The following is a 17595-nucleotide window of genomic DNA, read 5'->3' as shown; positions in this document are numbered from 1 at the left end:
ATTTAAACATACATATAAACATTCCAGTTGTTGTATCTTTCGGCTTTTCCCGGTTAGGGGTCACCACAGTGGAACTCCAGTCCGCTAATGATTGGCAGTAGATTTTTACATGCCGAGTTGCCAGCCCTGACGCACAGCCTTCAACGAAGGTATGCCCATTCACGCATGTCTCCACACAGAAGATGCTCTAGCTGAGAATCGAACAGGACAGCGTCTTACTGTGAGGCGACAATGCTACCACAGCACCACCACCACACAGAAGATGCTCTAGCTGAGAATAGAACAGGACATCGTCTTACTGTGAGGTGACAATGCTACCGCAGCACCACCACTGCAGTACATATAAACATACCAGTGCTTCTTTTAAATTCACAGTCATAGATAAAATCTTGGGCAATAGAGCTAATAAAGCGGGTTGGCATAGCCTTTTAAATGTGAAGGAAAAGAAATGGATAGTCAAATTAGGTGCATTATTTTCATCTGGGTTAAATTCACTCCGAAATTAAGACAGCAAACAAACCAGCGAAACACATAAAATTCCAAACGACAAGAAGAGGGATGCCAGCAAGAAGACCTGAATGCTTAATTTTATTAAAAGGCACAAGTACAACCAGCGTTTTTGCCACCATAAACCGGAAGCTTCATCAGAGGTACTAAACAGCGCGAGAATGCGCTTTAAATAACAACTTTGAATTCAATAATGATGATGAATCATTATAATTGCATGTGCTACACATAATTAAATTTGACCAAATCGTTAATGAACAAATGTCTATACAATGAAGATTGTGACTGCTCACATATCGAACAATAACATTGGCTAGACAAAAAAGGACTTATTCATTTAAACATTCTTAGGATGTTAAATAAAATAAAATAAAATGAAATGAAATACAATAAACCGCTAAAAAGCCCCAAGTAGGCGTTTTATTCCTATTTATACCCAACCACTAGAAGGGATGATCATAAAATGTCTAAAAAATTAGACAGTCCCAATAGTGTTTGAAACTAAATTAGGAACTACCTGAACTAAACTGAACCTTATGAAAACAGTGCTTAAATCAGGTAATACATATCACCTAGAAGCCAACCATGAGACTTTATGATACATTTCCCATAAATACAACCTTTAAAAATATACATGTATAAACATTTTAATAAAAGACATCTTAGTAAAAACAAAAATTTTACAAGTTAAATATTAACTATTTGGGAATGATAACCCCAAAAGGATATATATGTAATCATAAGTATCAATTAGGGACAAGTAGAAGGGGGGCCTTGTAATATCACCTCATAAATGACTTAAATTTCAAGTAAGGTGCTATGTTGCAGCTTTCATTTAAGCCGGGAGCACAAAAAGCGTTCAGCTTAAGCTGCCAGAGTAGCTCACGAACCTCCAACAACAGAGATGTAGGACCCCCTCTAACAGACACAGGTATATGGTCTATACCCATAAAAACAAAAGCATGTTCAGGGAACAAGTCAATATGTTTGGCCAAGGCGTTCTCACTTTTACTGTTTTTAATTGCGTAGATATGCTGGTAGATCCTGTCCTTTAACCTTCTATCGGTCTTACCGATATAGAAGGCTGGACAACATGAACAGTAAGCTATATATATGACTGACTTGGTGTTACAATTTATTCTGTGGTCAATACTAAATTTCTTATTTCCTTCTACGGAAAAAAAGCTACCTGTTTTGATGTAAATACAGTAGTTACAAGAGCCGCAGGAAAAAGACCCCTTAGTTCTAGAAGAGGTGACTCCAAAAGTACTAATTTGGAGAAGGTCCTTTATGTTCCGTCCTCTTCTAAAAACCATCAATGGTTTCTCACCAAGTTTTTCAAGAAGAGGTCCATTACTGGCAATAAAGGCCCAGTTCTTATGTAAAATATCTCGTATTTCAAAGGAGTTCGTATTAAATGTAGAAATAAAACTACATGGGAACCCCTTAATAGAAGTACTTTCTAAGCTGCCAACAACAGGGCTCAAATTCGCACTTGCTGCCTCAAATGGCTCCTCTTCACAAACAGGTAGTGAAGTGGACAAAAGAAGCGGTTTATAAACTCCCCTAAGTCTTTTATGTCTTACTTCAACTATCAAGTCATCAATCAAACTGTACGGGTAACCCCGGTTAGTGAATAAGTTCCTTAAAGTCTCACATTCCAGTAGAAAATCCTCTAGTTCACTACACATACGGACAGCTCTCACAAGCTGTCCCTTTACTATAGCTCTTTTTTGTTTAGGAGGATGTAAACTGGAATAGTGGAGAAATGAGTTTACATAGGTGTGTTTCCTAAAAATAACAGATCTAAATGAACAAGGTTGACTACCCCTAAATAACTTGACATCCAAATAGTTCATGACTTCTGTATCAAAAAGGTGTGTAAACCTTAGAAAGGAAGTTGTACTATTCAAATAGTTAGCATATTGATCCGCTTCCCTGGAGTCCCCTTTAAAAAGGATAAAAATGTCGTCCAGAAAGCGGGTGTAGAATGTAATTTTGTTACTCCACTCTGGGTTGGTAAATACAAACTTCCTCTCCCAATATGCCATAAATAAATTTGCTATGGCTGCTCCGCAAGGGGAGCCCATGGCCACACCTTGTTTCTGTATATAAACATCATTTTCAAAGATGAAAAAATTGGAGGTGAGAATAATGTCAAGTAATTCCGTGATGTTATTAATCTCACTTGACGACGCCCCCAATTCTATCAACAGAAGTTCAATCCACTCAAGGGCCTCTAGATGTGGTATAGATGTGTATAAATCCACCACATCTATAGTCAAGAAGTTAGTCCCCTCAACTTCTGTTAAGTTGTTTATTTCAGATAGGAAGGACCACGAGTCTTTGCATATGCTAGGCAACAGCTCAACATATTTCCTAAGTAGTGAGTCCACAAATTTGGAACACGGGTAGGTAGTTGATGCCCTACCGTCAATAAGGGCTCTCATTGGTGGGTCCCCAAGGTTTTTATGAACCTTGGGGATCCCAAACATCACTGGTGTTCTAGCATACAAGATGTCAATATATTTGAAGGTGTCCTCATCAATTCTTCCACTAATAAACAGGTCTCTAAAATAACCTCTAGTTCTTTTTGAACAAATGTTCATCTCATTAGTGGAAGACTTGTGGTAAGAATCAGAGTCCAACACCTTCAACATGCGTTCAACATAATCTTTTTGCTCGAAGATAGCCAACCCTCCCCCATTGTCCGGTTTAATAATTCTTACACCTGCAAAGCGCAAAGAATTTAGAGCTAAAAGTTGCTCTTTGGAAATATTAAACTGGCTGAAGTTGTCTCTACGTGAATTAGCCATGTGTCTAATATCCAATTCACAAACATGTTCAAACATTTTTAGTGTAACATGTAGTGGCGGATTAAAGACACTTAAAAGTTTTAATTTAGATTCAGGGGGTCTTTCAGTGTCATTGAATAAAAGTTTCAGGTTCAGTTTCCTCACATAACACTTGAGGTCCAACAAGACCCTGGCTACATCACATTTTTTAGACGGGACAAACGTATTACCCAAGGCTAACAGTTCTACCAATTCGGGTTCTAAACTTAAAGATGAAAAATTATAAATCGTAAAGTCCCCCTTCTTATTTAGAATAATTTTTGGTGTAGCTACTGCTGGAACAAGGTTATCACTGTTACCTAATTCCAATTCTTGTTCCCCCTGCGTTGTCTTTGTTTGTTCCTGTTCCCTAAAAAATTGTTATTCTCATTGTTGTTATTAACGTTGGTTTCATTAAAGGAACCGGAAACTGGAGGATCATTCTTAGCACCACTATTTTGCCCTCTATTTAGATTTCTATTACTTCTGCCAAGGGGCTGTTCCCCCCGCATATTGTTAGAGTCACCTTCCCTAATGTCTGCGTCATCTATGTTTTCAACCTCAGTCGGTTCAAGTGTATCAACTTTGCCATAATTATTTTTGCAGCATAAATTAGGAAACGCCCTATCTTTAGAATAGGCAAGCCTATCCCTATATAGTTTCTTGGATTTGTTGACCTTAAGCTTGACCATATAAGTATCTATACTAGAAAAAATACGTGAGTGGTCAAACCTAAGTTGTGCAAAAGCTCTATCAGTTTTAATTTCACTGTCCAACAGACACATTTCCTCAGACAAGCATACAATCATATCAGAGTAGTGTTTGACTAAAAGTTCCAAAAGCTGAATCCCCTGCACTTGAAACAAGGTTTTTAAATCAGTAAAAAAGGCATTACTATTAGTGAGGTTAGAAGGAGTAAAACTAGATCTCAACCCCTTAGGGATAATGCCATCAGTTAAACATTGTTTGAAATACGCCACTTCCAATTGTAGTTTACGTAATTTTAAAGTTTTAGAATCAAGCAACTTCAATTTATCTGATAGCGAGGTTGCCGACACGGTCTTTTATGTATTTTATTAAAATGTTTATACATGTATATTTTTAAAGGTTGTATTTATGTGAAATGTATCATAAAGTCTCATACAGAAGTCATGAACTATTTGAATGTCAAGTTATTTAGGGGTAGTCAACCTTGTTCATTTAGATCTGTTATTTTTAGGAAACACACCTATGTAAACTCGTTTCTCCACTATTCCAGTTTACATCCTCCTAAACAAAAAAGAGCTATAGTAAAGGGACAGCTTGTGAGAGCTGTCCGTATGTGTAGTGAACTAGAGGATTTTCTACTGGAATGTGAGACTTTAAGGAACTTATTCACTAACCGGGGTTACCCATACAGTTTGATTGATGACTTCATAGTTGAAGTAAGACATAAAAGACTTAGGGGAGTTTATAAACCGCTTCTTTTGTCCACTTCACTACCTGTTTGTGAAGAGGAGCCATTTGAGGCAGTAAGTGCGAATTTGAGCCCTGTTGTTGGCAACTTAGAAAGTACTTCTATTAAGGGGTTCCCATGTAGTTTTATTTCTACATTTAATACGAACTCCTTTGAAATACGAGATATTTTACATAAGAACTGGGCCTTTATTGCCAGTAATGGACCTCTTCTTGAAAAACTTGGTGAGAAACCATTGATGGTTTTTAGAAGAGGACGGAACATAAAGGACCTTCTCCAAATTAGTACTTTTGGAGTCACCTCTTCTAGAACTAAGGGGTCTTTTTCCTGCGGCTCTTGTAACTACTGTATTTACATCAAAACAGGTAGCTTTTTTTCCGTAGAAGGAAATAAGAAATTTAGTATTGACCACAGAATAAATTGTACCACCAAGTCAGTCATATATATAGCTTACTGTTCATGTTGTCCAGCCTTCTATATCGGTAAGACCGATAGAAGGTTAAAGGACAGGATCTACCAGCATATCTACGCAATTAAAAACAGTAAAAGTGAGAACGCCTTGGCCAAACATATTGACTTGTTCCCTGAACATGCTTTTGTTTTTATGGGTATAGACCATATACCTGTGTCTGTTAGAGGGGGTACTACATCTCTGTTGTTGGAGGTTCGTGAGCTACTCTGGCAGCTTAAGCTGAACGCTTTTTGTGCTCCCGGCTTAAATGAAAGCTGCAACATAGCACCTTACTTGAAATTTAAGTCATTTATGAGGTGATATTACAAGGCCCCCCTTCTACTTGTCCCTAATTGATACTTATGATTACATATATATCCTTTTGGGGTTATCATTCCCAAATAGTTAATATTTAACTTGTAAAATTTTTGTTTTTACTAAGATGTCTTTTATTAAAATGTTTATACATGTATATTTTTAAAGGTTGTATTTATGTGAAATGTATCATAAAGTCTCATGGTTGGCTTCTAGGTGATATGTATTACCTGATTTAAGCACTGTTTTCATAAGGTTCAGTTTAGTTCAGGTAGTTCCTAATTTAGTTTCAAACACTATTGGGACTGTCTAATTTTTTAGACATTTTATGATCATCCCTTCTAGTAGTTGGGTATAAACAGGAATAAACCGCCTACTTGGGGCTTTTTAGCGGTTTATTGTATTTTATTTCATTTGATTTATTTTATTTAACATCCTAAGAATGTTTAAATGAATAAGTCCTTTTTTTGTCTAGCCAATGTATTGTTCGATATGTGAGCAGTCACAATCTTCATTGTATAGACATTTGTTCATTAACGATTTGGTCAAATTTAATTATGTGTAGCACATGCAATTATAATGATTCATCATCATTATTGAATTCAAAGTTGTTATTTAAAGCGCATTCTCGCGCTGTTTAGTACCTCTGATGAAGCTTCCGGTTTATGGTGGCGAAAACGCTGGTTGTACTTGTGCCTTTTAATAAAATTAAGCGTTCAGGTCTTCTTGCTGGCATCCCTCTTCTTGTCGTTTGGAATTTTATGTGTTTCATCTGGGTTAAATGAAAATTTGTGAGGAACCAATGGTTGTTGCACATGCATTTATATGAATGATATTTAAATGCTTTCTAAATCATTAATTTTTTACACTGATGAAGGCTAAGTAAGTGTTAGCTGAAACCGGTTTGTTGTTTTTGACTACCTATGTTTTCATATGAGTTTAATAAACTCACAGTTTGCCATTGTCTGCTGGCTTTGCTTTTTTTGAATTATGCTTTTGGTGTTTTGAAGCCTTGCAGTTGCCATACGTGCAAGAAGCATCTTCACTTTGGCCTATACAAGACTAGCCATAACAATTCCCTGGATATTTCTTCCCACAATATTTACTTCCCTGGACCCCTGTCTAGCAGGTGACTGACATGATCCCCGGGGTGAATGTCCTACCTCTCATCCAATCATCAAGGTTCCTTTTGAAGAGGGCCAAGGAGGCACTCTGCTTGACATGTATGGACAGTCTATTCCAGAGCATGGGGAGTGTCTGGGTCAGGAACCTATCCCTCCAGCATGTTTTGTTCATTGTGATGACAAGGTTTAAATCCCTGGAGCATATGGCTCTGAGGGATTGGGATTTCTTTAAGTGGAGCATGTCCAACAGCTCAGGGTTTGACATGGCCTTGTATGTTAAGCAGAGATCGCCTCTGAGTAGACGACATGTCACTGAGTATAGTTGGAGTTTTTTTAGATGACCAGCACATGGCATCTGCTTTTGATCTGTGATTCTTTTAGTGAGGTATTTCTGTGGCCTTTCCAGCTGTTGCAGAAGTCTTGTGAGGTACATACCAAATGGGGAATTATACTCTATAATGGGTCTAATGAGGGATGAGTAGAGGGGGACAATGACCTCCTTTTTCCTGGATGAAAAACACTTAGTGATGAGGTGTGCCACATAGAAGGATTTCCTGACTGTTGTGGTGAAGTGGTTTTCAAAGGTGAGACCACTGTCCACCTGTGTCCCTAAGTCTATCATCACACTTTTGGTGTTTAGTGTACTGCCACCTATGTGGTAATTCATGGGTACATTTTTTTTCCCAAAGGGGATAACTATACTTTTCTTGGCATTAAGCTTGAGCCCATAACTCTGGCACCAAGCATCTGTTTCTGTATGGTCCTTTTGTAGAACATCCACATAATTTGGGGATTCAATAATGGCTCCCAGTTTGCAGTCATCTGCGAACTTTGTTAGCCAGAGTACCTTAGTGTTGGCCTGTACTTCAGAGAAGTAGATGCCAAACAAGAGTGGTCCCAGGACTGAACCCTGAGGTACTCCACTTGTCTGGAGCCAGATTTGGAGTCAGCTACTTTTACAGTCTGGGTTCTGTGATGTAGGGATTTATGCCCAGCTTAGTAAGGTTATCTATGATTCCAGAGTGGAGGATGGTGTTGAAGGCCTTGGCGAGGTCCAGATAGGCTGTGTGGACCACCTTACCCTCGTCCACAGCTCTGGAGATTGATTCAAAGAAGTCAATCAGGTTCAGGAGACAAGATTGGCCCTTCACGAAACCAAACTGGGTGGGGTCCAGTGTTTGAAGGTTGCCAATGTCTTTGTTTATAAGTTCCATGATAATGCATTCCATGCCCTTGCAGATCAGGCTCATCAGACTGATGGGACGGTAGTTCCCAGGATCCAAGGTGGATCCCCCCTTGTGGAGTGGGATAACTGTAGCTGTGCGCCACTCAGTGGGCACGAAGCCTGAGGTGTGGCTATGATTAAACATGATACTTAGGTGAGGTGCCAGTTCATTTTGTAGTTCATGTAGTACACAGCCTGGGATGTCATCTGGTCTCATGGATGCTGTATTCTTAGCTTTGGAGAATGTGGTTTCTATCTGTGTGGCCATGATTACCGGAATTTGGCAATCATTTGGTATTGAGATGGGCCCTTTAGGGGGTGACAGGGGGGTGAAGATGGCACTAAATCGATCTGACAGGATATTGGCAATATCCTTGGGATCAGTATATTTAATGCCATTCTGTTGTAGCTCAGAGCAGATCTGAGCATTGCCATTTAGATTCTTGACATAACTATAGAATGCCTTGTGGTTGTCTTTGGAATCGTTGGCAATTTTATTTTCGTAACTAGCTTTTGAAGATTTTATGAGGGATCTCAACTTCTTACTGAGGCTGGTAAGGGAGTTTTTTGCATCCTGGGATTTTCCTCTTTTCTGCAACAGTTTCTTCCTTCTGTTTTATAGTTTGTTTATGGCAGGGGACCACCAGATTGGCTTCCTTTATTTTGGAGGACAGCATCTTGGTTCTATTTGGGATGGCACGATTCATGCACGAGTGGATGTGCTCATACAGTGCTTTAGTGTAGGATTCAGCAGTCAAACTTTCAGATCCCATCTGCATGGGTGTCATGAAATTTGCCACTTCTGACTTGAGTAGCATGAAGTTGGCTTTGGAGAAGTTTTTTACGGAGCTTTCCTTACAGGGGGAGGGGGTGGGATGTGGATGTCAAGGGTGATTTGCTTATGGTCAGACCTGACCAATGAGGGGATGACCACTGGTGTGGAGCATCTATCTCCCATGTTGGTAATGATCAGGTCTAGGATATTGGAGTCCCTGGTGGGACAATGGATTAGTTGAGCCAAGGCGTTGGAATTTATGAATTCCAAGAACCGTTGGGAAAAGGTGTTGGTACCCCAGTAGTTTTCCCAGTTAATGACAGGGTAGTTGAAATCACCCAGTATTAGGGTGTTTGGTTGTATCTTAATATTTTCCAGTATGTTTAGAAAGGTGTAGTGAGAATCTTGGGGCATGGTGGGGGATCTGTAGCAAGCTACAATTTGGACTGCAGTCTTACCTAGTGTTAGTTTCACCTGGAGAATTTCAGATGCATTGTGTTGGGTAACAAGCCTGGAGGTGTGAATATCCTTGGTGAATATGGACACTCCTTCACTTTTAGTGTTTCGGTCTTGGTTTGGTGGCCGAAAAGTGTGCTAAGAGTTGTAGCCTGGTATTGGTCTCAGTTACTTCTCAGATATCAATGTTCCCCATTTTTAGGAGTGCCTCAAGAGGGTGCATTTTGAGGTTTAGACTTCTAGCATTGAGTAGCATTACCTTCAGATTTTGCATACTTGTATCTATTATGGTGGTGGTTCTGTCCTTTGAACCTTGCCTAAAAAGGCACTATAGGGGTGGCATAGCTTTAGTCAGTAACCTGAATCCTAGGGGTGACAGGTGCAGACCATTTCTGGCAGAGCATTGTGATTTGTTGATCATGTCTTCCCAGGAAGACAGATACTGGATCTCCTTTGAATGACACCAGAAGCTTAGCCAATTGTTGAAGTCAATCATTTTGTCCTTATACTGTGGTATCCTTCTGGGCGAAGGCAGGATGCTACTCAGGGCTAGGGTCATCCCTGTCTGGGCCACATGATCCGAGAGCTCTTCCATGTCTCTTTTCATGTATTCCAGGGAGGTACGTCTCAAGTCATTCACTCCAACATGGACAATGACAGAGTCATATTTGTACTTGTTGTGGAGTGACTTGAGTGCATGCATTATGTGGTGGATCCTTGCACCCGACAGGCAGCTGACTGTAATTTTCTCCTTGTTCAGCCTGGTGAGTGGGACATCAGTATGCCTGACTATAGAGTCACCTATGACTAAAGTGTTGGGTACATTGTCTTGCCTTAGGGGCTGTTGTTGGGTGGCACACTGGTGTTGTGAGCTATGTGTCACTTTGGTTGTGACTGGTGTTTGTTTGCGTTTCAGCTTTGGAAGTCCCTGTTGCTTAGGCAGGTTAATGTTAAGGGCCTCCGCATATGTGGGTTTAGTGTTGTTATGTGTGGGTGTTGATGGTGTGGGTTTCGATGGGCTATGTGTTGCTTGAGGTGTAGTGCAGGTTTTAACCTTCTCCTCTTGACTGTCTAGCACAATATTGGCTGGAGAGAGCTTTGCTTCCATTTTGGCTATGTAAGTGCATCTTTCGCAGGTTGTAGTTTTGGGTGGTAGGAGGAGAGGGTTGTCTGTGTACATGAGGCAGTTGCCGCATTGCCCCAATATGCCCAGATTCACCAGGTGGACAGGAGAAATCACCGGAAGCTGACCCTTGGACATGCCTGTTTAGGTGCTTTTTTTGTAAAGTACAAGTGCTGTTTTCCCTTACCTTTGCAAGGTAATTTGCAATTATAGGCTGTTTAGTGCCTACGACTAATTTCTCCTTATTGACAAGGACAGCAGAGTGCTTGTATCAGTTTCAGGCTTCCTAGTGCTTTCCAGCAGGTTCTAGAGCAAGTGCTAGTCACAGGGGTTCAAATTTTAGTGCTACTACTGAGACACCAACTAGTTCTAAGGGAAAATTCGAAGAGCAGACTTTCTGGCACCTGGAATAGTTTAACTGTAGCCCCACGGTGCTGCACGATGTGAACAATGCGCAAACACATGTGTTTTTAAGCCAGAAAAATTGAAAGGGATAGAAATCAGCCCAAAAAGGCTAATAAAATTACAATTTCAGAGCTGGAAACCACTCCTCTAGTGTTAGATAGGCAGTACAATGCTGACCACTCCCACTGGAGTCAAGCAAAGCCTGGGATCTGGAGTATACTGGCTAGGAAAGGTGGGAAACGAGCAAACAAGATAGTATATATATATATATATATATATATATATATATATATATATATATATATATTTTTTTTTTTTGTTAAAACAGTCTAAACAATGCAATAATACAGTAAATAAACACAGAAAAGGCTAACACACTTGAGTGTGTAGTCCTAAACAATAAATGCAATTAAAACTCTACAAAATTAGCAATTTAAAACTTTTTAAATGAAGCAAGGCACGTGCACAACTGAAAAACGATTTAAGAGGCAGTAATACAGTAGAATAAGTAGCTAGTCTACATATACAGATAAGTAATGATGTGTAATGATGTTAAGATAACATTCCAGGACAGAACAGTCCACCTGATAAAACCTAATCATTACACATAAACTGTAAGCCCTGAGTGTCTCATGATGGTACATCATGTCAGTTTCTTCTCCCTCTCTACTGGCAGAGTAAACGTTGCATTCTTTAGATCCAGAACCATAAACATAAAGATAACACTGCAGGACAGAACAAGCCACACCTAATATGTATGCCCTGAGTGACTCATGATGTTATAACATGAAAGTTTCTTCTTCCTCTCTGTTACCAGAGTAAACTCTGCATTTCTCAGATTCAGAACCATAATATACAATGACATAAAGATAACACTGCAGGACAGAACAAGCCACCTGATGCAACCTGATTATCACATCTAATCTGTAAATCCCGAGTCTGTCATGATGCTGCACCATGCAGTTTTCCTACCCACAAGTACTATTGAGCAGATATGTCAAGTACCCAGCATGCTTCATCACTGAGGCTTATACTTACTAAAGTGCCCCTTCATATAGTATCATAGCGCACAGCACCAGAAGTCTAGCCAGCCTTATAAATTATGAAATGGATCATCAAATTCAATTTATATATGAAACATTAGTGCACTGAACAAGTGAGAGACATGCAGAAGTAAAAATAAAGGTTAGTCAAAGAATCACCTTCCATCGGCTTTTAGCAAAGTTCTTCTTGATCTGTTCACTGACAGATTCATGGATGTTCTTGTCTAGGGCAGTATCACCAGCAATCCTAAAAAAGACAACAATGTATCTCACTTGAAGTATACAATGTTCCAAACAGTTTCACTAAAACATCTTAAAGGTGGGACTTTATGTTTCCAGCTTCCCAAAGCTATACTAATTTAAATATACTGGTCCAACAACTTAGAGTGTCTCTGAAAAGAGAGCTCAGACAGTACCATTTTAGCTGTATGGAACCCTCTACATTAAAATTCCACAAAGTTACATTTACAAACATATATAAACCCCAAGGGTGTAAAAGGCATTGTAATTCTGTACAGGAAGTATGAGGACCACTTGGCTATGATCAGTCCCTACGTTACCTCATCCTGTACATTTGCTGTCCTCATTCAGCACCAATTCTCATCACATGTACCTTCCACCAAGCTAGGGCTGTGGTATCACAATCTTAAAGGTAAGAACTCTGAAGCTGTGCCTCAGAATTGGTAATGTGGGGGAGAGGGGAAAGATGGAAAAGCAAAATTTTATATTCAGCTTTTAAGAAAGTAGTTATCCATTTTATTAGTCTCCAGTCTCTGCTCCACAGTTGTATCACAGAATTGTACAGCACTACCAGTTAGGGCAACAACCATGGGAAAACGCAATTCTGCCCAAAAATGCCCAAATGCATGATACCTGGCTCTTTTCCCTCCTTTATGTAGGCCATCCATGCATACTGAGCTCCATTTTCCTGCAACAGTCAATATGCATATGGTACTAATTCCAATGCAAATTACCTGTTAATGATAACCATATATCACTAGTCCCTGTCTGAAATCATAACATCTTCATCTTTTGACCTGGATGCCATATTTCATCTGCCCTTCACTTCAGACTTTCATTCCACACCAGGCTTGACCACAGGCACATTAACTATTAATAGAGACCAGACATGGGGATGGAACATCTATATCTAGGCTAGGTTCTTATTTCCCAAGTAAATGTGACAGCTATACAGTAAGGGAGTAACAGAGAAAAGGTTCATGCATTTATTTGATCACATGCTGCTGCTAGAGTTGAACTTGGTGGGGGTACTCACTTACCAAGGATGCTGTAGAGCCTGGTCACATGTGTAACGCTTCTTTGGGTCCTTCTCCATTAAATGCATAATGAAATCTTTTGCTGTGAGCAAGGAAAGATACAAGTACAGTAAGTCAGAACAGAAGTCAGTACATAATAAACATGTATACCTTAGCTGTCAGAGCAAAGTACAATTGTGCAAACTTACCATAAATGTAGATGTTCAAGTGTATTCACTGTTGCAGTCATCACATTAGGGTTATCCCCGCTAGGGTAGCCCTCAGTCGGCCCGAATACCAGAGGCTTAGTATTTCTGTGTCGGTTGCCGTCACTCTACGACTAACGTCAGGTCATCAGTGTTATAAATTAAGGCAGCCAACACCATTACATCAGTTTTTCTTGCCCTAACTGTCAGGAGCCTCCAAGAGGGAGCTAGGTTATGGTGGAAGAACACCACCAGTAGAATGCAAACACCAAAAAAATCCTTGTAAGGAGGGAGAGAGAGAGAGAGAGAGAGAGAGAGAGAGAGAGAGAGAGACATGGGGGATGGAGGGAGGGAAACCAGGATGGCAACAGTGAATGCAATCGAACATCTACAGTTATGGTAAGTGTACACAACTGTACTATGTTCTTCATGTTTCACTGTTGCACTCATCACATTTGGGTTGATTCCCAAAGCTGAAGAAAAGGGTGGAGGCAGTCAAGAAGACTGGGGGCTGGCTAGGATGTTCCTGGTGGGAACCCCTCTGAGAAAAGCTGCAGAGGTGGAGGTTGCTCTGGTGGAATGTGTCCTGACACCCTTGAGGGGAGGTTTCCCATGCTGCTTGTAGCAGAAATGGATGCAGTGTGCTATCCATTTTGAAATGGTTTGTTTGGATATGGCCTTGCCCTCTGCTCCTGCAGCAAAGCTGACTAACAATTGAACAGTCTTTCTAAATGATTTAGTCCTGTCTAGGTAGAATCTGAGATGTTTGTGCATATCTAGAGAGTGCAGAATCCTTTCCCCCTTGTTTTGTGAGTTAGGGAAAAAGGTGGGCAAATTAATGGATTGGTTGAGAGCCACAGTGGACACCACTTTTGGCATGAAGAATGGGTTATTCCTGAGGGAGACCCTGTCAGCATGGAAAATGATGAAGGGCTCTACAGCCATTAGTGCTTGTAGCTCGGACACTCTTCTTGCTGAAGTGAAGGCAGAAGCAAGGCTATCTTCCAAGAGAGGAACTTTAACTCTGCTGACACTGCTGGTTCAAAGGGAGGGCACGGTGAGCTTTTCCAAAACAAAGTTAAAGTCCCAAGCTGGGGTAGGTGCTCCTCTGGGTGGTTTCAAGTTGTTAGCCCCTCTTAGGAACTGTTTGATTAGAGGGTGGGAGAAAAGGGTGGTTCTGTGCTGAAATGAGAAGAGATGGCAGAGGCATGAATTTTAATGGAAGAGAAGGATAGACCCCGGTGTAGTAGGTCAGCCAGGTAATCCAGGATGAGAGGTAGGGAGGGCTGTACAGTTCCGACACCCTTAGCCTGGATCCAGGTGCTAAACCTTTTCCACTTGTCAGCATAAGACTTTCTAGTGCTAGGGCGTCTGACCTCATGTATAACATCTAGAACTTGTTTGTTTAGATTGGTAGCTTGTGCAGTGGTCAGGGAATAAGCCAGGCTGCCAGATTGAGGGTCTGCAATTGGGGATGTATGAATTTTCCATTCCTCTGGGTCAGGAGTGTTGGGATCTGAGGGACATGCCATGGTGGCAGTGCTGATAGGCTGCGCAGCAGAGGGTACCATTGCTGGCATGGCCAGTCTGAGGCAATCAGGATTGTCCTTGGTTTTTCCTCCCTTATTTTGAGCAGTACCCTTGTAATGAGCGGTAGAGGGGGGAATGCAGAGACCAAGAGGTTGACCCACTGGAAGGATACAGCATCCACTTTCCAAGCCTTGCTGTGAGGTTCCCTGGTGTAGAATTTGCTGAGCTGATGGTTGGAGTGAGAAGCAAAGAAGTCAACTTTCGGGGTGCCCCATTTCTGGGTTACAAGGGTGAAGGTTCCTTGGTCTAGCTGCCACTTGTATGGGTCTAGAAGATTTCTGCTTAAGTTGTCTGCCAGAGAGTTTAGACAGCCTGTCAGGAATTGTGCTAACAGGTGTAGTTGCATGGCTGAGGCCGTGTGCCAAATGGACATGGCGAGCCTGCAGAGAGGGTATGAGTGAGTTCCTCCCTGCTTGTTGATATACCACATCACAGTGGTGTTCTCTGTTTAGATCAGTAGAGGCCCAGGGGAGAGTAGGGGTCTGAAGGCTATCAGAGCTTGCTGAACAGCTAACATCTCTTTTTGGTTGATGTGCAGATGTATTTGGTTAGGGCTCCATTGGCTCTGAATGCACCTGCCATCCAGGTGTGCCCTCCAGGCAAAGTCTGATGCATTTGTGGTGAGGGTCTGGGTGGCATGGGGTCGTGAGAAGGGTAGTCTCTTGTTGTGGTAGTATGCTGCTGCCCACCAAAGAAAATCTTTCCTTAAACAAGGCATCATTGGTATAAGAGTTTCCAGGTCTTGGGAGTGTTGACAACAAAGGTTTTTTTAGGTACCACTGTAGTTTCCTTATATGCAGTCTGGCATATGAAATGAGTAAAAAGCAGGAAGCCATGAACCCCAGAGCTTGCAGGATTTTCCTTTTGGATAACTGGGGTCTAGTGGCTAGTTGAAAGAAGTAGGTTGTCAGGTAGGTTTGTTTTTCTGGTGTAAGGAATGCCATCTGGGATGCCATGTCCAGGCTTGCCCCCAGGAATACAATCTTTTGCGTGGGTACTAGTTTGGATTTCTTTTTGTTGATAGTATACCCCCAAGAGGTCAGTAGGTCCTTTACAAAGGCCAGGTGCTTTAGAAGCTTTTCCTGGCTGTCTGCCTGAAAAAAGACAGTCGTTTAAGTATGGGTAAATTTGAATATTTCTTTGTCTGCAAAAAGCAATGGCGGGAGCCAGGCATTTTGGGAAAACTCTGAGAGCAGTAGTTAAGTCAAAGGGAAGTGCAGAGAAATGAAAGTGCAGTGATCCTGCCCTGAAACGTAGATATTTCCTGCAAGATTCCCTGACTGGGATGTGGAAGTAGGCTTTTTTTAGACCTAGGGTGGCTAGCCAAGCATCCTTGGACAGCATGGGAGGCAGCTGCTGGAGGGTGAGCATTTTGAATTTTGGGATCACCAGGAAGGTGTTTAGAATGGATAGATTGAGGATGGGGGAACCAGGTGCCCTCTTTTCTGGGCACCAGAAAAAGTCTGGAGTATAAACCTTGGCCAATCTGTTCTGCAGGAACGTGCTCTACTGCCCTCATAGAGAGCAGGGAAAGGATTTGCTTTTGAGCCTCTGCCCACTGATTTGGAGGCAGGTCTGGGAACCCTTTTGAGGTTGGAAGGGTGTGGAAGGAAAATTTGTATCCCTGAGACACAATGTTCAGAACAAATTGGTCCTTGGTAATGGTGGCCCAGGTGCTTAAGTGAAAGGAAAGTTTTCCTCCTAGGGCTAAGTGAAGGTGGGCAGAGAGGGGGGTGGAGGAGGTGAGTCATTGTGAGTTCTTACCATAATGGTGTGGCTTAGAACTCCCTGGTTTTGAAGTGGAGGTAGTCCACTGCTTATATGTCTGCATTCCCTGGGGATGCTGTCTGGTGGGGTCTGTTTCCACGGGGCCTAGGCTGGGCTGGTTTACTCAGAGCAGGGAAGGACCAGTGTTTGGAGGAGGGATAATGTCTGCTGAACCTAGGGGGCTGGATTTGTAAGAAATCCTTAACTGTTTGCATAGATTTTGCTTTTTCTTCCATCTTTTTTAAGACCTCTTCTGCCTTAGTGCCAAATAAGTTATCTTTGTGCAAGGGAGCATCTAACAATTTAGATTTGGCATGGTCTGGCAGGGGTTGTTCTTTAAGCCATGCATGTTTTCTAATGACAGATCCAGTGACTGCTGCCCTGCAAGAAGCTTCTAGGGCATCAAACCTACAGTGCAAAGTGTGTTTAGTTACTTGACTTGCAGAATGCATTAAGTCTTGTAAATCTTTAGATTCTGCCCAAGCAGGAAGGAAGACATTTTTTGTTTAAGGAGTTCCAAGGCATGTTGCTGAAATTTCAGCATATGGAACTGACAATTTAGTGGCCTGATAAGCAAGAGTAGCTGAGGTGTATACTTTTTTACTCCATCTGTCCATTGCTTGGGAATCCCTGTCTGAGGGGGTGGGATTCTTAGCAGAGGTTGCTTTAATCCCTTTTGGCCCTTGAGAATTGACCTCAGGGTTAGCTGTTGGATTTTTAAGAAATATATCTGTGTGAGTCAGGGACTCTAGAGTACCTGTCTGTTTTTCTGGGAGCAGGAGGTATGGCATCAGGAGTCAAGTTGGATTCAAGGAAAACATCCTCCACAACATTCAGGACTGGGGGGATGGCCAAGGTTCTGTGTTGCAAAAGATCAAGTAATTCCCTTTGTCTCTTTTTAGACTGAGGGTATTCCTGACTCTCCCATTGGAAGTGCTCCCTTAAAGTATGCAGGGTTTCCCCAAAGGAAAAATCCTCTGAGGGAGAGGCTGAAGGAATAGAGTCCTCTGCATCAGAATCTTCATAAGTGGAGAAGGGGTTGCATGTCTTCACAGTCAGATG

The 17595-nt window shown here is 41.5% G+C and overlaps 1 protein-coding gene across 1 annotated transcript in view; it reads right to left on the bottom strand.

Moving 5' to 3' along the window:
• LOC122806875 (calcium/calmodulin-dependent protein kinase type 1-like) overlaps nt 1-17595 on the bottom strand; it is a 1135755-nt gene that overhangs the window by 65027 nt on the left and 1053133 nt on the right. The window contains exons 9-10 of the mRNA XM_044077647.1: nt 12995-13073; nt 11874-11961 (exon numbers count right to left, since the gene is read on the bottom strand). Of these exons, the coding sequence (XP_043933582.1) occupies nt 11874-11961; nt 12995-13073 (167 nt within the window). The remainder of the gene's footprint in view (nt 1-11873; nt 11962-12994; nt 13074-17595) is intronic.

The sequence above is a fragment of the Protopterus annectens genome, chromosome 7.part0 (genome assembly GCF_019279795.1).
Source record: "Protopterus annectens isolate FY-2018-M chromosome 7.part0, PAN1.0, whole genome shotgun sequence".
In the NCBI taxonomy this organism is placed as follows: Eukaryota; Metazoa; Chordata; order Ceratodontiformes; family Protopteridae; genus Protopterus; species Protopterus annectens.
The sequence above is the reverse complement of the archived record's forward strand: the minus strand, read 5'-3'. Positions and strand labels throughout refer to the sequence as shown.